Raw genomic sequence first — 21,257 nt, forward strand, 5'->3', positions numbered from 1 at the left:
CCATTCTCTACCTCTCTCTCTCTCTCTCTCTCTTTGCCTCTTTCTCTGTCTGTCTGTCACTTTCAAATAAATAATTTTTTTTAAATGAACAAAAAGATGGAAGTAAAATGAATCCAATCATGCTCTATCCCTGTGACAAAAAAGACAGAACTGGAAAATTTGCACTGGGAGGCCTAGCTGAAGGAACTGAAATTATTTTACTTGGCATAAAGAAAGCTTAGAAAGAATCATTCAGGCACTTAAAGGCTAGTTCAAAATAGTGTCAGCCACCAGAACTAGGACTAAAATGCTGCCATTGTTAAAGATTTGACTTAGTCTCAATGTAGATAAGGACTGTATGGGAATGAGAAATATCCAGGAATAAAATTGAAGTGGGGTGATCACTTACTAGTACCAGAGGTCTCAGATAACCTAGAAACCATGGAGGCTGCCATTTGGGGCATCTTTAAATGAGTCCCCTCTGGACTGGAGGGATGACTTATTGGTTAAAGCACTTACCTGGAAAGCCAAAGGACCCAGGTTCCATTCCCCAGGACCCACATAAGCTAGTTGCACAAGGTAGCATATGCATCTGGAGTTTGTTTGCAGTGGCTGGTGGCTCTGGCATGCCCATTCTCTCCATCTCTATCTCTTTCACTGTGTGTGTGTGTGTGTGTGTGTGTGTGTGTGTGTGTGTGCGTGTGGAGGCCTTGGGTGTCATCCCTAAGTATATCATCCACCTCATTTGAAGACAGGATCACTCACTGGACTGGAGCTAACCAAGTAGGCTAGACTGGCTGGCTAATGAGCCCAAGGGATCCAACTAACTATCTCCCCCTCCCCCAAACTGGGATTACAAGTACCTGCCACCATGCTTGGCTTTTTTAATGTGAGTCCTAGGGATTGAACTCAGATCATCAGGCTTTTGAAGTTTGCATTTTATCCACTAACTCCTCAGTTCTCATGAAGTATTCTCGATGCAAGAATTCTTAATGTAAAAATAATTTTCAGGAATTTTTGGTAATTGTTGGTTCGCTCTTTCCTATCATACCCTTATGAATTTTAGTGCAGGACATACAACATCTCGTGTCCTATGATTCTAATATATTAATGGAAACTAAGCTGAACTATCAAAACAAAATTCCAGGGCTGGTGAGATGGCTCAGTTATTAAAGGCATTTGCTTGCAAAGCCTGAGGGCCTGGGTTCAAGTCCCCAGTACCCATGTAAAGCAAGATGTACAAAGTGGTGCTTGCATCTGGAGTTCATTTATAGTGGTAGGAGGCCCTGGCATGCCCATACTCACTCTCTCTCTCTTTCAAACAAATGAACAAATAAATATTTAAAACAAAATTCCAGCTATGTTTAAAACTCTCACTGACCCTAAAATCTCTAAGGGTCAATGCTTAGGACTCATGGGATAGTGTGCAACAAAAGGAGAGACTTTGTATGTCATAGCAATTTGAAAGTAATGCCCATTAAATGGAGAGTGGAAGCTCAGACACTGAAATTTTTTTCCTTCTTTTCACTAGCTGGGTGAAGGGTTTCAAAACAGCTTTGAATAGAGCTGTTAAGATCTCATGATGTCTCAGAGAAACTCACACTGCAGAGCCAGGAGGAAACGAAACTTAACCACAGTTCCTGAGACATCCAAGAAAACATATTAAGCAGACTGCAAAGGGTTTTTATGAGTGGCAGGATGAACAGAATGGGAAAGAAAAACAAGATTATCTTCCCAAACCAGAATGAACACATGATCAGTGTTGCCACACCAAGCCAAAATGATCAATTCATCCAATGTGTGAGCTTCCTAGCTCCTGCAGGATTTAGCAGTTTCCAGTGTCTGCTCTGGCTGAAATTATGTTTCTCAAGTAGAGAATCAGGATCTCCTGGGCCGTCACTGATCCATTCCACATGGTAATAAACAGCACTCCCAGAGGCTGGCTGATGGGGCATTTAGAAACAGAAAGGATGTGCTTTGTCATCACAGACTTGAGTTCCTTCTGTGCGCCTCTCACTACTGATACACCAAAGAGCTCCCATACCAACAGAGCCAAGCTGTGGCTGCTTGCAAGGGTAAATGGTAAGTATACCCATAGAACATTCTGGCAGGGGCAACAGATACAACTAGTACAATAACCCTGGGGAAAATAGTACAAGGAAAAAGAAAGAGAAATACCACCTCTCCTACAATCCTAGCCCTGGGTTTACTTCATGCATTTAAAAATCCAGCAAGCTGGGCTGGGACGTAGCACAGTAATAAAGCACTTGCCTAGCACAGTCGAGGCACTGAGTTCAAGGCTCAGAATTATGAAGAAAAGAAAAATCTGGTGGATAGTTGTGGTTTGGGCTCCCCCAAAAGTAGATTTGAGTGCACCCAGTTTAGGTGGAGATGGACCCAGAAATACCTGTCAGTGAGTAAAGAAGCAAGAGTGAGGAGGGAAGGCTGCAAAGGCAAGGTGTGTAATCACAGAAGTCCTCACCCTGAGCACTAGAGTTCTGTCCTACCCAAGGACTCTGGAGAATGCGGTGAAACTGTTTCCTAGAGACAGTGCAAGGAAGCTGCAGTGGGGTCCCCCACGTCCTTGTCTACCACCCAATGGTACCGCAGGGGCATTAACTTGCTGGCATCTCTAGCTTTCCCCAGGTACAAGGGCAACCCTGACCTACTAGCCAGACAAAAACAAACACCTTAGGCAGTCGCCAGAGTCTGCAGGAAGTGACCTTCAGCAAGAGAGGTATGAGCTGCAGAAACATAGACATGGCACTCTGGATGTCTGCTGTGCAGAAAAGCCCAAGCTAAAATACAGATGAGCACAGAGCTCTAAACATGTTGTAGATGGGAGACGTGGTGGACAAGAAATTAGATTTCATTTCACAGGGAAGAGGATGTGCCAGATGACTGTCAAAGAACAAAGACATTTAGCAGTGAAAGTGTTCTGGAAAGAAAGAGTAGTGTATGCACAGGCACGAACAATAAGAAAGCCTGGCAAGTCGCAGAACACCAAGTAATTCAGTATGTTTGGAACAGAGAGCTGGACTAAGGTGGAAAGTTGAGAAGACATGGGAGGACAGTAAGTTGGAGAGAGAGAGATGAAGCTTCCCAAGTAGGTGAGATTATATCATGAAGGGCCTTGATTTTTTTTTTTACTAGCTTTTATTTTTTTTACTTTTTTGTTTATTTTTATTTATTCATTTGAGAGTGATAGACAGAGAGAAAGAGGCAGAGAGAGAGAGAGTGAGAGACAGACAGACAGACAGACAGAGAATGGTCGTGCCAGGGCCTCCAGCCACTGCAAACGAATTCCAGACGTGTGCACCCCCTTGTGCATCTGGATAACGTGGGTCCTGGAGAATTGAGCCTCAAACTGGGGTCCTTAGGCTTCACAGGCAAGTGCTTAACCGCTAAGCCGTCTCTCCAGCCCAGGCCTTGATTTTAATATAGTAATTCCCCTAAGTTTGTGGCAACACATGGCAGAAAACCCTAGTATCTGGAAATGTAACATGTGGACTTGCAACTGGGTTGTAATTCCAGACCCCATCACTTTCTAGCTGCTATTACCAGAAACAACACCTATTACCCAAAAATCAGAAAACAATTGTATCTCTCTTCCAGAATCAGTATGAATAAATGAGATAATGCATAATGTGTACTTAGCACAAGGTCTAACAAATAGCAAACTCAGAAGTGTTAGCTAAAAAATCAAATCTACTTGGTGAGTGACAAAGTTATCTCTGCAGAGCAAGAGGGGAGGGACAACAGTCTTTTGAATAGTTTACAGAAGGTCAACTGGGCATCCATAAGGAGAAAAATTATCTTGGCTCCTATCTTGCACCATTTGTAAATATCCATTCCATATGATGCTGAGTCTAAATAACAAAGGCAGAACAAAAATCCCTGGAACATAAGAGATATCTTCATGGTCTGAGGGAATAATTTCAGAACAAATAAAAGAGAACATGAAAAGAAAATCCCCATAAAGAAAAAGACTGGTAAAGTAGACTACCTAAAATCATCACCCTCTGCTCATCAAATTATAACACCTAGCCACAGGATGACAGGATGGATTTTCAATACCTAGAGCTGCCAAATGACTCATATTCATGATCTAGAAAAATACTCCTAAAAGTTAATAAGAAAAGGCTACAAAATATGTTTTAAAACCAAACAAAGGTCTTGAATAGGTAATTCACACAATGTCTAAATTGTTTTCAAAAACATGAAAAGATATCTGATTTTACAGCCATCAAAAATGCTTCTTAAATATAATATGAGGTTTCATTAGCTAATCAAGAAAGTAGCTATGAATAAAATGATGATATCAGTGATAGGGAGATGGTTCAGCAGGCAAAAGTGCTTGCCACAACAGCATGGGGCTTAAGAAGGCCTGAGTTGGATCCTCAGCACCCACAAAAAGAAAAAAAAAAAGCTTGGACTTGGCCAAAGTAACCCAAGTCCTGTGTAGAGGGGGTAAAGACAGGAGAATCACTGGGGCTGGCTGGTCAGCCAGTCTCATCAAGAAAGGGCAGGAGAGATGGCTTAGTGGCTAAGACACGTGCCTGTGAAGACTAAAGGCCTAGGTACAATTGTCCAGGCCCCATATAAGCCAGATACACATGGTGGCACATGTGTCTGGAGTTTGTTTGCAGTGGCTAGAGGACCTGATGTACCCACACTCTCTCTCCCTCTCTCTCTGTCATAAATAAATAAAAATAAATCATAAAAAATAAAGAAGGAAAGAAAAACTCTGGCAGTTCCAGGTTCAGTGAGAGATGATACCCAACTTTCTACTCTTGCCTCTGCTACACACAGGTCATGTGCATCTGCATATACACATGCATATACTATGCATACATACACCACACCACCCATACAGCACACTCATATGCATGTCGAAAGAAAGACATGAAAAGATATTACCAATGCTGGTGAAGACGCTGGGTAATGGGAACTTCTTGGAGTTTAAGTTGGTACAACTAGCTTAGAAAGCTGTTAGTTGGCACATTCTAAAGCCAAACACAGCCAACCCCTTTGATCCAGAAGTTTAAGTTTTAGATACATGCCTACCAACTGAATCTAAATAAGGCATGTAGAAGGGCTGGTGATGTAGATAAGTTGGTAAAGTGCTTGCCTAGAGAGCATGAAGTCATGAGTTTCATCTCTAGTACAGTGGTCATGCACATCTATAAACCCAGTACTCAGGAGGTAAGGTGGAGGTAGGAAGATCAGAAGTTCAATGTATTCTCCAGCTACATAGTGAAGCCAACCTGGGATACCCGAGACCCTGTTTCACAAAAACAAGGCATGTAGAAGAAGGCATTTATAACTATAGCCTTAAAATGGAGACAAATGTCAACTATCAGGAAAATGGATCAACAAATTATGGTAGAGGAATGTACACAATGGAATTTCATTCAGCGCTGAGAATGAGTAATCTGCTATATATGCATGGAAGAAATGAACATCATGTCAAGTGAAAAATGCCTGACACTAAAAAGTGTGTGGAGGGGTCTACTCATATAATATTAAAAACTTGAGCTGAGGGAGTAGCTTAGTAAGCAAAGTAGTTGCCTTGAAAGCATAAGGATCTGAGTTGGAGCCCCAGAGCCCATGTAAAAATGCCATGCATTAGCAATACCTACACAAGACCCTCATAATAGGACAAAAAGATGAAGACATCAAATTAAAGGAGATACTAATGGGGAGAAGGAGGGGATAAGACAGAGAGCAGAGTTATGAAGAGGAAAGTGGGAAGGGGAGGGAAATACTTCTATACTTACAGGCATGTAAGTATAGAAGTTGTCTGTGTGTGTGTGTGTGTGTGTGTGTGTGTGTGTGTATTTAGTGTGTGTATTTAAATATCAGGCATAGTAGCACATGCTTATAAGCTTATAATCCCACGCTGTGGGAGACCAAGACAGAAGGATCCCTAGGGCTTCCTGGCCAGCCAGTCTAGTGTACTTGGTGAGTTCCAAGCCACTGAAATGCCCTTCCTTAAAAGAGGTGGATGGAATTCCTGAGAAGCAAGGCTCAAAGTTGTTCTCTGGCCTCCACACATATATGTACACATGCTCACCCACACCCATTCACGCACACATGCACACATAAAAGGAAGCTTAATAACTGTATGTAAAAGTGGAGATACCTTCGGGTTCGTGCTCAGTGGCTGGGCGGGTGGGGAGTGGGGCTGCAGAATAGAGTATTTTAGGCACAGCAGTGTTTTTATCCTTGATTTGGGGAGTGTTTCCATGAGCTGCTTGTTTTGTGAAAACCAAACAGGATGAGCACTTATAATCTATGTGCTTTGTTTTTCTGTAGGCATTTCAAGCATTAATTCAAATTTCCCTTTAAAAACGCAGTCACTTAATATAATCAGTGGCATCTGAATGGCCAACAACATTAAAATGTCTAAGACTGAACAGCTTGGCAATGAGGCCCATGAAGTAATTTCAAAGTCTCAGGTGTTAGTGACTGAAAAGCTGGACCCAATTCAAGTTTATGACCATAAATCTCAGAAGGCTCTTCATACAGCCAGATAATCCCACTCTGCTTCTTTACAGCGTCCACGCTCCCCCTGAGACAGCTTATTAACACCTTCTCCTCACTCCTCACATTGCCAGCACCCTCTCAGCTGATGATCTCACCACATACTTGACAGAGAAAATAGATGTCATTTTTCACATAGGAAAGGGAAACACCTCATCCAACCTCCACATCTGTCAGTCCACCAGCCACATCGCCTCCGCCTGGGTCTGCCATCTTCTTTCCAGGTTCCAAGGATGAAATACGGCTTCTCAAGGACTTTCATACTTTTTCCAGTTCTCTCCTTCAGCATCAGTTTTCTCCTCTCCATGGAATCCAAATATCCTATGATACTGGTACCTTTGAAGAAACTTTCCTTTGACACTCTATCTAAGCCTCTAACCTCCGTTCCATTTTCCTGCTTCCATTCAGAGCAAAACTCCTTACAAGAGTTGTCTATCAGCCAGGTGTAATCCCAGGTAGGATCACCGTGAGTTCGAGGCCACCCTGGGACTACATAGTGAATTCCAGGTCAGCCTGAGCTACAGTGAAACCATACCTCAAAAAAAAAAAAAAAAAAGAGTTGTCTGTCATTGTTATTTCCACTTCCACCCCTCCTATTCTTTCTCCAATCCCAACTGTTTTTTTTCAAGGTAGGGTCTTGCTCTAGTTTAGGCTGTAGTCTTAGGCTGGCCTCAAACTCACAGCAATCCTCCTAACTTTGCCCCCTGAGTGCTTCTCCAACCTCTCTTTTTTGACTTTTATCTCTATTGAAATGGTTCCTATCAAGGTCACTAATTAATTACAGATTACTAAAACTTAGTGATCTCTTCTCAGAATTTATCTTATTCTCAGAAATAAGCCAAGATGACTTCTCCCCCATTCGTTTTCCTTTCTGCAGTGTTGGGGATCAAGCCTAGAGCCTACAATATAATAAGCTTGTACTCTGCCATTCTCGCCTCTCCCTCGTTGCTAAAGCACCTTCTCCTTACTTCCATCATAACACAATGTCCTAACTTTCCTTCTAGCTCCTTTGTCCCCTATTGTGAGCATTGAACCCAGGGCCATTCACATGCTAAGCATATTTTTTTTACCACTGAGCTGCATCCAACACTTGGCTCTTTTTCATTTATTTTTTTCTGAGTGTATATGTGGGTTTATGATGGTATATGATGTGCGTGGGTGTGTGAGTGTGTGGGGCACATATACACATGTTGGTGTTTGCCTTCCACATTGCTTGAGGTAGCCTCTCCCCCTCCCTCCCTCCCTCCCTCCGTCTCTCTCTCTCTCTCTCTCTCTCTCTCTCTCTCTCTCATTGTTCACCCCTGCACTGACCAGGGTAGCTTGTCCATTCAGCTTCTTGGAAATTCTCCTGTCTGCACTTTCCATCTTGCTGTCAGTGTGCTGAGATTACAGAAGCCCACTGGGATCAGGGAATCAGACTCAGGTACCATCACCCAGCCCAAGGGCTTGTTTTTATGAGGCAGTGTCTTGATGTGTAGCTCAGGCTGGCCTCAAACTCAAGATCCTCCTCCTCCTCAAGGCCTGGGATATGCACGCATATATCACTCCTAGCTAGCCTAGTTTTCTGTTTCTGTTTGTTTGTTTGGTTTGGTTTGGTTTGGTTTCAGTCTTTCAATCCTTCCCCATGATACTTTCAAAGTTGGATTCTCCTAGCTCTAAGTCAAGCCCTGGTCATTTTTTCTTTACTAGCACACTGTCCCTAGCTCCAGGGCTTCACACAGCATAGCTACCTTCATGCCTCACATTTTCATCTCCACCTTGGGCCATTTTCAATGCACGTCTACTTGCTTAAGACCCTTTAGATACCTCAAATTTACATGACTCAATTAGTAAACTGCTAATTCCATTACCCTCACACGAAAATATACACTGTCATTATATACACATAACAAATTGTCAAAAATAAGTAAATAAATAAAATTAAATTAAAATGAAGTATCAGCTGGGTGTGGTGGCACATATCTTTAATTCCAGCACTTGTGAAGAAAGGCTGAGATAGGAGAATGGCTGGGAGTATGAGGCCACCCTGAGACTAGATAATGAATTCCAGGTCAGCCTGGACTAGAGTGAGACCCTACCTCAACGCCCCCCCCCCCCAAAAAAAAAGAACAAAAGAAATAAGAAGAAGAGGAAGGCAAGAAAAAGAGAAATATCCACTCTCTAACTAGCCTTCCCTAGTTCTATAAATGGTATCACTTTCTACGAATTATTTAAGCAAGAGAAACTAGAGGTCATCCATCCTTAATTAATTTTTCTTATCCAATCAGTTAGTCCTGTCAGTTGTATTTCCAACCTGAATTCTGAGTCTGACTGCTTTTTATTGTCTCCACAGCTCTCTTCCTATCAATACCAGTTGCACAACCTACATGGTCGACCAGCCCAGACTTACTTGAAGAATGACTTGGCTGCAGTGTACATCAGATCATGTCATCCCTCCAAAAGCCCCCTCCCCACCCCTAGCATGACTCAGTGCAACAAGGAGCAACTCTCTGAGGATGGAGCAGTGACCAGACTTACGGGGCATACTATCTGGGTGGGAAGGCTATTCTGGGGTGTAGAGCACCCAGACATGGAATGTGGCATGTTTTCACTGTCCCTCTGGCTTAGAAAACATCCCAGGCCCGTGTAATCCTAAAAGGAGATGCATAATGTAGCTGATACCACTGGAGCCCCACTCATAGCCCTCTGCCCTTCTTAAAGAACCCTTGAAGACATGCTTGTACATACCACAGGCTGTTTGCACCTACCTGGCCCCAGGAGCCAATGAATTCATGTTCCAGGCACTACTTTCATCCACAAGGAGTCTGAGGAGTGTGAGCCAAGGGTCCTAGCTGGTGAACTCCCGTTGTCTACAGTAGTAGCCACCTCAACGCAAGTACCAGCTTTTATCCTTCCATGTTTTACTTCCTCATCTCCCCCCTTTGCTTCCTCCTCTCTCAAACAACTCGCATGGAAATCCTTGTCTCAGGCTCTGCATTCCAGGAAACTCAAGCTAAGACACATACTATTTATGCCTTTATACCCAAAGGTAATACCATTTATGTAATCAAGCAAGCACTATGCCATCATAAATTTAAATGGATGAGAGGAGAAAGTGATCTACACACAAAATATAAAGATAGCACTTTGGGAATTTTAAATAATAGATTTTAAGTCCCTCTTTGAGTGTTAAATTAGCTGCATTTTCACTTCTGCATAGATAAATATACATGAACAAAGCATATATTCACCAGCTGTATGTAGACACTACTGATTCTTTCTTATCTCCATTTCCCATTAGTTTATGCTCCAAATGGTGGAATTATTGGAAAGTACTTAAATTCTGGATCCATAACTGCCCATTGATGCCTCCCAAAGAAAAAGCAGGGAGGATACAGTCTATACTAACAATGTTTTCACTTGTTTTAAGTTTGTTTAAGGAGAGGTGTGTCTGTGTTGCACACACAGGGAAAATGTGTGCACCATTCAACAATCTGCTCAACTTCTCTCCGCTCTCTTGAGGTGAAATCCCCCACCCCCAACTACACTGTCCAGCTATCAGCACTGTTGAAAGTGAAGGCCCTGCCCCTGCTGGGTGGTTTGGGGTACAAAAGGAGGCAGGATTAAAGCGCTCATTGCAGTCCCAAAAGTAAAATACGACTTGGCCTAGAGCAGTCCTAATTCTTTCCAGAACTCATCCCCGGAATTGCCCTTTTAAAACAACCAGTCATTAACCCAACTCGGGTCTTTTATAGCTGCGAAAACTGATCGGCCACATCATTTATTCATTACGGTTATTATTACGGTTATTGCAGAAAAGCAATGAATTCCTGGGGCGGGGTTCAAAAGGCTTTTTTTTTTCTCCAGGAGGAGATGAGAGAAGGAATACCCTGATCACCACTGACCAGGAGGGAAGAGGAAGCTGGGTTGGGTGCGCCCCAGAGGTGCAAGGAAATCCCCTGGGAAGGGTGCTGATGAAGCTCAAAGGCCTGGTGCGCTGGGAGGCCACCATGCACTCCCCGCGCAGATGCGGCAGCAACTGAGGAAGCTTCTTACGTAAGTCCGAACCGCTGACATCACCTTCGCCCAGAGCATCTCAGAAGGACTAGGAGCCAAAGGGCCAGCGCGCCAGCCTAACACTCTCTGGGGCGCCAGTCTTTTCTGCGTGCTCTGCCGCTGCGCGCGGGGTGGGGGTGGGGGTAATACTGAGCATCCCTTGGAGAGCAGCTGACACAGACTTACTTGTCTGGAGCTCTGGGCTGTTTGGAGAGTGAAGTCAGGGTACAGTGGAAATGCCCAGGGGTCCCCTAGACATCCTTTCTCTCTCTCTTACAGCAGCCTGTCTGCTAGGACCCAGTCTACTAGCGGATAGATTTGGATATGTAACTGAGGCAGGTGAAGAACAGCTGGCCGAATGCTTGGAGGGCACATGGCCCGTTCAGTAAAACCCCCAGGTTGCTAAGTGAAGAAAAGATGCCCAGGGGTACCTTCAGATCTCCCAGGGATCCAAGCACTCCTTCCTCCCTGCCCCTCTGGACCATAAGTGTTTTCAGTCAAGAACCTCTGAGAGACTTCACTCCAGGAGGCAAGTGACTCCTCAGTAGGTCACACACCATTGGAAGGCACTCGTTCGGGCTCCTGAAGTCATAGCCAAAGTGGCGAGACCACCTTGGTGTCCACAGAAGCCTTAAGAGGATATCTATCCACTACACTCAAGGAGGTGGGTTAGCGAGCTTGGGAGGATGGGATGCTAGAAACTACAGGAGTTGTACCCATGCATTCCCCCAACGACGCAGATGGCAAACCTATAGGTGAATGACGAAGCCTCTCTACCTCCTAATTGCCCCTAAATTGTTCTTTTCCAGACTATTCTCAGTCCTCGGATGTGTGTGAGTGAGTTCCGAGCCTGCGCTTTTAACTTTCCGCCACCCCCTCCCAAGTCTGCGTCCCTGCACCCATCAGGGGTCAGCGAGGCTGCCGAACTCCGGAGGATTGTGCTGGATCTTATGGCAAGGGCGGGAAGGGAAGGCGAGAGTAAGGTGCAAGTTGCAGCAGGCGCGGCGCCTCGGGGCTGGGATTGCGGCGACTGGGGAGGGCGCGAGGGTGCGGCGCGGGAGCCTCACACCCAGCGGGCGGGCGGCGCTGGTACTCACGCACTGTCTCCTGCTTGGGGTCCAAAGTGCCCAGGACGCGCTGCACCCCGCCGAGCTTGCTCTGCAGAGCCCAGACGCGGCGGTGAGTGAGCTGGATGTCGCTCTCGAGCTCCTGGAAGAGGCTGCACGCGTGCCGGGCCACGTCGGAGAGCTGCCGGAGGACGCGAGCCAGCGCGGCGTTGCTGACCGCGCACAGGTCCAGCATGAGCAGCACCGCGGCGGCCGTCGCCGAGGACGCCTCGCCCGTCGTCGACGCCGCCTCCGCCACCCCCGCCGCGCTCTCCTCGTGGGCCGCCGACTCCTCGCCGGCTGGCGGCTGAGCCTGATCGGCCGGCGTGGGCAGCGGTGGTGGCAGCCCCAGAGGTGCCGGAGGGACGAGGGGTGTCTCCTCGGGCTCGGGTACCTCGGCTTCCTCCCGTCGGCCCGGCTGCTGCAGGGCCGGCGGCAGCTCAGCGCTGTCTCCATTCGTGTCCTCTTCTGGGCCGGGCGCCGGGCGCCGCTGCCGGCACAGCCACTGCGGCTCCACGATCCGCTTGGCGAAAGGCATCCCGCGCAGCCGGGCCGCGACTTTCCGTTCTCCTCGGAGCGCCTCTGGTGATCTGAGGAGCGGGCGCGCCCACCTGAGCTTGGAGAGGGCAGGAGTCCGGCCGGGAGCGGTCCAGGCAGTCCAGATACGCTTGGGGGCTCCTCTGTTCACCTGGCGTCCTCCTCTTCCCCGCCCTCTCCCTCCAAATTAGTCCAACCGGTCCTCCTCCTCCTCCTCCTCTCCTCCTCCTCCTTCTTCTCCTCCTCCTCCGGGTGCACCGTTCCCTAGGGAGGATGACAAGCGCTGGGCACCGAATCCCAGGATGCGCCTGGCTTCTCACTTGCTTCCAGCCGGGGTCAGCTGGCTCAGATCCATCGTTCCTGCGCTGGCCGCCGCCGCCCCGGCCACCGCCGCGCCGCCGCCTATATAAATGGGCGTGTGTCTGTCTGTATGTGTGTGCGTGCGCGCTTGTGTATGGGTGGGTGGGTGGGTGTGAGTGTGTGCGCGCGCCTCAGTTTGAAAGTACCCCGGCGCAGGCCTCTCCCCCGCGCGCCCCTCGGCCGCTCCGGGGAGCGATTGAGCCCGGGATCTCTCTCCCTTTCTGGGCGGGGAGGAGGTTTGGGAGAGGCGCTTTGAAAACCCGGACAGAGGAATCCGCCTCCAGCCCTGGCTCAGGAGGCGGCGCGGGGGTGGCGGGGCGGACGCAGGGCGGGGGAGGCCAGGGCGAGAGGGGCGCAGCGCCCTGTGCGGCCGCTGGGAGTCACTGGTGGCCGGAACCCGCCCGGCGCGTTCCAGAGCAAAGACACTTCCTCACATCGAAGGGATTAGAACTGAAACTGTCTGCGTGGTGGGGGTGGGGCGTCCTCAAGTTGGAAGTGGGGGTGCCAGTAGCCAGCGCAGAGGAAGGAAGGTATTGGGGATGCTGCAGATTGGCATGTTGAAGCATGTCGCTCCTATGAATTCCAGCTCGGAGCAAATCAGTGGGGTTCTCAGAAGGAAAGCTGGGCTGCACTGGGCGCTGAGAGCCCAGAGACAGCTGCACAAGGTGATGCGACAAGGGTGCGTTCCCTCGCGGTCAGAATGGTCACAGTACCATTTTCAATCGCTGCGTGTTGGTCTGCGCTGGGAGCTTTCTCTATAGAATATCATGAATGAGATCCAAAGTACCAATGAGCAGCCCCCCAGAACGCCGCCTGCAAAACTCATTGCACATTAATTGGCATGAATCGAATTGCTTCCTTGTCACTCGACCGTGTTAATCCAACGCAGGGTTTTTAAAGTGCCCCATCAGAGAGATGATGATTCACAGAAGAATGGAAACTTTTCCCCTTCGGTTAACTGAAAGGTATAATTTCTTAAAAAGGCATACATTTTCGATTGCAACAATGTGCACGGCTGAATCCTGGCAGCCCAAAGCCTAAGAAGAGTTTGGGAAATGTTAATAAAATACATGCTTTCATCTTTCCAAAACATATACTGTAAAAAATATTCTTTTTATTTTAAAGCCACAAGCCAGATCTCAGGAACACAGCCTTCATTCCATGTGTCTAAAGAGAACATGGAACAAAAACATGTTTTATGGCAACAATAAAGTCCTCCAGACCTGCAGTAGTGTCTCCTTTGCACTGGCTGCCTTAAGAGGGAGTCTGTGCAGGGCACAACAGTCAGCACTTTGGACTGGCCCACACTGGTTATAAAGTCTTCAACAGTCCCTGTTTTATTCTACCAAAAAAAATAATATTTTTGGCAAAGGAATATTCTTGTTCATAAAAGACCCAAGCTGATTCTTTGAAAGAAAAGGGCGATGATATCATTACAGTTAACATAAACGATTTTGTATCCAGAAAAAAAAAACGATGATAATAATGTGTACTTTAAAGAGAAAACATGGCAAAATGGTCAAAGTACTGAGTCTAGGTAAAGGGCAAATCATGATTCACTGAACAGTTCTTACAAATTTTATTTTAAATTTGGATTTCTTTCCAGGTAGAAAACAATGAAAAGAAAACGTTTAGTGTGCATGCATGCATGTCTGTGTATGTGCTGGTTCACTATGCAAGTGGGTTCATACATGTACCTGTGAAAGATAGAGGATCAATTTTGATAACATGTTTGCAAAGCAAGCACTTTACCCACTGAGCCATTTTCTCAGCCCAAGAGAATGTGTTTTGTTTGTTTGTTTGTTTGTTTTGCATAGTCTTGAAGCATGAGTTCTTTAGGTCTCAAAATCTAAAGAGCTGTCTAATGTAGTTTGACTTTATGTGTTCAAAATTCTGAGCATGAGTGAGGTAAGCAAACCAGACTCTCCTCCCTAAACACACTGAAGAATAAAGGACAATGGCAGAATATAAAAAAGCATCAGTTAGCAAGCCTTGTGTGTGTGCCCTGCCTCCCTTTTCCCCACACCAGCACTAGCCTATTAACAGCATCCATCCACGGGAGCCAGTGGAGTGGCCCTGCTGCACACTGCCATGCCCAGTGAAGGAGCTCTGTGTTTGATTACTGGCAAGTTCTTTCCAATGCTCAGGAGAGGTGATCTTAAGGAGGGGAAGGCCCAGGAGATACAATATTCCAGGGGCTATTTAAGCTGGACAAAGGCTACGTCCCTTGGTGTCTGCCCCAAAGTGACTAATATAGACTCAAGATCACAAAATGATTCAAAGCACTGTTGTTCAAAGATGCAAAAAAGGAGGACTCTCTAATCTCCTAGAATCCTCCTCATATACTAATAATGCCATTTAGTTAAAAATAAAAGGCTTTAATATTGGCTTTTGATTTTGGTGTTCACTGTCCTCTCTTCCTTTGGTGGTCCCCAGTGACCTGTCCACAAGTGCCTCTTTCAAAGTCACCAAAACTAAAACTATTACAAATGGTCACATTCATTGATATAGTTGGCTGGTGTAGTCTCACTCCTTTGTAAGTTGTGAATAAAGACATCTTTAGAAAGCTGTGGGATGGCTGTGCTTTAGAAACACCACCTAAATAAAACGGCTGTGCAAATTATGGGAGAACAGCTTCATGACACCTTTTTGGCCCCACCCTTTCCTTTCCATCCTATGTGGCTCATCCCAATTTTGGGATTTACTCCTACGTTATGAAAATATTGAAATTCCATTTTATGTTTTTCCTCTCATTAAAAAAATTATTATTGACAACTTTCATAATTATAGACAATAAATCATGGTAATTCCCTCCCCTCCCCCACTTTCCTCTTCACAACTCCACTCTCCATCATATCCCCTCCCCCTCTCAATGAGATTTTTTTTTTATTTTGCTGTCATCATCTTTTCCTTTTATTATACTGATTATCTGTGGGTAATGCCAGGCACTGTGAGATCATGGATATCCGGACCATTTTGTTTCTGGAAGAGTGCACTTTAAGCAGTCCTATCCTTCCTTTGGCTCTTGCATTCTTCTCACCACCTCTTCTGCAATAGACCCTGAGCTATGGAAGGTGTGACAGATGTTTCAGTACTGAGCATTCCTCTGTCATTTCTCAACACCATGGTGTCTTCTGAGTCATCCCAAGGTCACTGCCATCTGAAAAGCGAAGGTTCTTTGACAAAAAGTGAGAATAGCATTAATATATGAGTGTGAACTTTAAAAGAAGTGCTTACTGGGCAGTTTGATGAGCATAGTATATACATTTAGCTAGACAGCAGCAAGATGAAACAACCCTAGGGCTCATGACTAACCCTGTTGTAGGTTTTCAGTAACAGGGATGTATTCCTTCCCATGGAGCAGGCCTCCAGTCCAATTAGAGAGTGGTTGGTTTCCCCCATAACAGACGTGCCACTATTGCTGAGGTCAGGGGAAGAGATTGAATAAAGAAAGGGTTGGGGGATGGTTAATCAAAATCTAAGAGAGTATGAATAACTCATATGGAAACCTACATTTATGGACAATGGCACATCAAAAACCATAGATTGTTAGAAAATTTTTAGTGGTAGGGATGAGATGACTTCCAGTGAGTTGTTGGCCAGGGAGGTTCTTGATGCCCCCCAAACATTACAGGCCATTTCCAAGACTCTTGGTTTCCTACCAGGAATAGAATAAAACACTATTGCTGAAGACCCCACATGCTTGGGCTGCAAGGTCACCGAGAAAGCTTGCTAGAGATAAGCTGAAAAACCTCATCCATGCAGACCAGCTGACAGAAAAATATTGAAAATTTAAAAAGGTAGAAACAATATGGACTCATGATGGATTATATGAATAGTCAATGATTATGAGTTTTTAACATACCCAGGCTGTATCTTTCTTATTCAAAGCCTAAACTGCATCATTTTACTCTGAACTTTTCCACAAAATTTTGACAAAGTCAAGGTTATTATCTGGACCCAGGCCATTATACCTAGTTCTATGTGTATAAATCTCTCCCCCAATCTCTCTCTCTCTCTCTCTCTCTCTCTCTCTTTCTCTCTCTCCCTCTCTCCTCCTCTCCTTCTCTCTCTGTCTCTGTCTCTCTCTCTCTCTCTCTCACACACACACACACACAAGACACACCAAACACAGTATCCATGTACACATATCTACTTACCATGGCTTGTAGCCCAATCCTAAGCAGTCAGCTATGCAGCTCAAAGACCAGAACAATTCCCCCATAAATTCAAGTGTGTGGTCAGTATAAACCTTAAGCCATTGTAAAATGAATGAAATATCCTGCCAGTGTCACCACACCCCACAGTTCCTTTCCAGCCTTCTCCAATTCACTAGGAAGTCGGGGCTTTGTTAAATAATAGGATTGGCATTGAACGTCCCATAAGACATCTGGGCCCTAAGCCTGGCCATTCGTATGCCTCCACAGAACCACAGTAAAGTTTACTCTCAAATGACTTGAACAGTAAAGCAGAGATTCCTAAAGACTCTTCACAAAAAAATTTCTAATTCAACATCCCAGCATCTAAATTGCACCAGCCTTCTTACACTTGAAAAATATGTCCTTTATCTATGAAATGATGGGAGATACATGGGGGCATTTGAACATAATCATTTAATTATAGTGACTAAAGTTTCCCTTCCTCTGCCCAATTGTACCTATTCCTCACTTAATCACTGTAATTTACTCCTAAAAGCCACACTGCTAAGTAAAATGCTGTTAAATAAAACAATGTTTCCATTAATTTTATTAGGAAAAATTATGAGCATTCCACTCTTACCTATGCTACCTAAACCGTTTCACAGAAAGACAAAATATATCATGTTCAGAAAGGAAATCTCAATAACTTGGAAGGAACTAAACTCAGAGGATATATACATGCAATGCTGCACCATCTTGGGAGGAGGTAGAGCAGGTGGGAGGGGGTGGCAAAAGATAGAGGAGGAGTGAAAGGTGGTCATTTTGGTGGAAACTGTTAAAAATCACGTTGTTCACATGGATGCAGAAAACTTTTCTGAGTTCATAGTTAACCTCCAATTAAAGTACAAATAAAGTTTTGGTACAAAAGATACTTTAAGGGGAAAAAGCAAGCTAAAGCTCAGAATCTTAACACATGTGAGAAGAATTCAAACACAAAGGGAGCAGAGGGCTGCAGGAGATGTTCCTCAGCTCTCTTCCCCCAACATCAGGAGGCCACCACCTTCAGTTTCCAGAGAAATTATCCCTTAGTTAATGTTAGCTGCTGAGCTCTGGGATTCACTCACATCTTCTAGTCCTTTAGCTTCACTGGGTGATAGGAAAAAGCCAGAAGCCCAAGGTTATATGCCATTTTGTCTGAAGAGGTATGTATTCTTCTATATATGTAATGTGTAGCATTAAATTTCATATAGCTAAAGCCTTCATAGCTTTGGTTTGCAAGTTTAAAAGCCCAATATTTTATAGTTCAAGAACCTTGAATTTGGCTTTGTGTAATGATCTTCCCATGAAACACTGTGGGAAAATATAGTCATTAATATATCAAGATATTATATAACTATAGGCTGTTGAGTGCTCAGTGCTAAATAGGGTATCTTTGTCATGCCCTCCAAGACTAAGGGAACATTTTAGAACAGGGCAGAGAGAATGTAAGAGCCAGAGAATGGGGACAGGTACATTGGGACACTATCCTACTGACATGATGCAAGCATCACGTCGGTGACCTCATAGTGGCTGTCAGCCTGGTTACCTCCACAAGACTTGCACAATCTTGAGGCCATCAACATTTTGATATGGATGATGGATGAGGGCAAGCAATCTAAAGATAGAGAAGAGACTAGTTGGCAATAAAGAATTCAATGGAATGGGAGAGGAAAGGGGACAAAAAAATTTAACAGGCCCTATGGTTATATATATAATTTGCTTATAATGAAATTACAGTTTGTTTATGTATTAAAATTCTCAATAAAATGTTCTTAGAAACTTACAATTTTTAAAATATTAAGCCACTATAAATCTAACATATATATGTATATATATATGCATATACATATATATATATATCCATCATAAGTGTAGTTTCAAGGAAAGGAAAAGACAATATCTGAAAGCTTTCTTTGTGTTTGTCTTCTGCTTCTCTTCCTCAAGGATTCTCACATTTAACTCCCACAGTTGAAATATATGGGCTTCTCGATGCATTTTACTGACAAAGACATGTGAGCCAAAGGGATCAGTAATATCAAATGGTTTCCCCAAAATGCCAAAGACTGTGAAACCCAACATGATTCCAATCGGTCTTTTTAGCTTGCCTTGCAGAAAACTAGTGAGTGGAAGAAGTTCTTCGTATTTTCTAAAGTCCTAGCCTCCCATTTTACAACTGAGTATAATTTTAAACATGCCAAATCTGGATCCAGTCAGAACTGTGAATACATAATTCAAACTAACTGACAGAGTTAAAGCAGATGGGGATAGTGAGTAACAATGGAGTGACACTCACTTTGCTCCTGTTCCTTTGCTTATGCAACAAACATTGGCTGGGTACTTCCATTTACTGAGTGCAAACATCTATTGGGTGCTTAGGTTTCTGTGAGAAGCTAGGGATATGAAAAGAAAGAAAGCATTAACATGCCTCTGGAAGGGTGCAGTCTAGTGGTGTAAACAGATGTGTAAACAAATGATTGTAGTGCAAGGCAAGGTAAACTGTAATATTGATAAGAATCAAGGACTGGAGAGATGGCGTAGTGGTTAAGCGCTTGCCTGTGAAGCCTAAAGACCCCGGTTCGAGGCTCGGTTCCCCAGGTCCCACGTTAGCCAAATGCACAAGGGGGCGCACGCGTCTAGAGTTCGTTTGCAGAGGCTGGAAGCCCTGGCGCGCCCATTCTCTCTCTCTGCCTCTATCTGTCTTTCTCTCTGTGTCTGTCGCTCTCAAATAAATAAATAAAAATTAAAAAAAAAAAAAGAATCAAGTGGTATCCAGGATCACAGAGTGATTAGCATTGTCTGGGGGAATGCAGACTGGAGCAGGGATTCTTTTTTGGTTTGTTTGTTTTGTTTTTTAGAGGTAGGGTCTTCTCACTCTAGCCCAGGATGACCTGGAACTCACTATGTATTCTCAGGGTGGCCTCGAACTCACAGCGATCCTCCTACCTCTGCCTCCTGAGTGCTGGGATTAAAGGCGTGCGCCACCACACCTGGCTTACCCAATCAAATGCTAAAGCTGGGTCTGAGCGTCATTACATGGTAAAATGAAGAGACCCTCTAACCAGCGGCAAGAAAAGATGTGCCTCACTCTAGAATAATTAAATGGCATTTCCAACAAGTCTAAAAAAGAAAAAAAAAACCAAAAAACTCTGAAAACCATGCAATAAAGAATGTGGGAATTAGTTTGCCTTAAAAAAAAAAAAAGAGCTGACTTGTAATTTTCACTCTTTGGCAGGGCTCAGTTTATAAAGAGGAAGTGGGAGAGTTTTAATATATTTCCTATAAGGAAAGTCTTCAATTGGGTAAGAAGAACCACAGTCTCTAGGGCACATGGCACTAATAAAGCTAAACAGCCATTCTCCAGGGGTTCATAAGCCTCCCATTCCCCCTCCCCTTTTAACTGCTTAGAACTTGCTCTCCAACCACCCTTCTGTGATGAAAACACGCAGCAGCTCCAGCCTTAACCCAGAAGTGCTGGTGACTCTGGTGGTCCTGAAATCAATCAACTCTTTTGGAGAGGGACTTGAAAGAGCCAAATCTGCCATTCACATTATCAGTCTGGGATGGAGTCCTTGTGAACAGCAGAGGCAGCAAACTTCAAACTTTATCAAGATGGTGGTGCTCATTAAGGAAGTGAAATTGAGCCAGATTTGAAGGAAAGCACTGTAGTAATTACAGAGTTATGAAGATTTAAAAGCTATGCGCCTGGACACGCAGAGCGCAACGTGTTTCCTTTGGGTTCAGACACACCGCAATTACAGGGCTTAAGGGTAGCAAAGCACCGAATTAGAACTCCCCATTAGTTTGATTAATCACTGATGTAAGTGCAGGCACTGGAAACGACTGTGTACGATTTGTGTGTCTTCCTCCCCCCCCCCACCGCCTCTTTTCTGTCTATTTCCTTTACAAAATCAGGAGACCCTGAAAGAATAGAAAAAAAAAAACTTGCATTAATGATAAGAAATGAGGTGCAAGAAAGTTAAAACTTCCTGAAACTTAATGACTTTTCTACACCAGAGTTGGCTTTGCCAAGAGTTGTATAATAGTGTGTCCTTGCTCCTTCCCAGGCCATTAAATCTTAATGGTACAACAATGGCATGTTAGGAAATCTAATAAGAAAACCAGAGGATATTTTATGTGGGTGTATAACCAGTTGACATTGCCATAGAAAGCTCACTGGAGTAATGTATGTTATTTCATTAGAAGGGCTTTTAACAAACGAACAAACAAACAACAAAGGAATATCTAGTTAATAAAAATAATGAATGAGCCGTTTTTGGAAGGGAAGGGGGTTATACCCAACTGTTTAATGTAATTAAAAAATCTGCTTGCAGAAATGATGTCTTGCCCTCATAAAAGATGTTGCTGGTGTTAGGCAAGCATTTGGGATCAGGATATTTGACTCCATGTCAGTACAACCAAAAAGTACAGCCAATTTTATGAATGGGGAACACAAAACGCAAAAGGTCAACCCACCAATCCAAGCACAGCATGACCCACCACTCAGAGAAAGAAAGTG

General features: G+C 44.6%; 1 protein-coding gene across 2 annotated transcripts in view; it reads right to left on the reverse strand.

The window, feature by feature from the left end:
* Nhs (NHS actin remodeling regulator) overlaps positions 1 to 12,308 on the reverse strand; it is a 398,091-nt gene extending 385,783 nt beyond the window's left edge. For both annotated transcript variants that reach the window (XM_045140532.1, XM_045140531.1), the window contains exon 1: positions 11,658 to 12,308. In XM_045140532.1, the coding sequence (XP_044996467.1) occupies positions 11,658 to 12,204 (547 nt within the window). In that variant the 5' untranslated portion in view covers positions 12,205 to 12,308. The remainder of the gene's footprint in view (positions 1 to 11,657) is intronic.
* Positions 12,309 to 21,257: the final 8,949 nt, after the last annotated feature.

The sequence above is a fragment of the Jaculus jaculus genome, chromosome X, assembly GCF_020740685.1.
Source record: "Jaculus jaculus isolate mJacJac1 chromosome X, mJacJac1.mat.Y.cur, whole genome shotgun sequence".
Lineage (NCBI taxonomy): Eukaryota > Metazoa > Chordata > Mammalia > Rodentia > Dipodidae > Jaculus > Jaculus jaculus.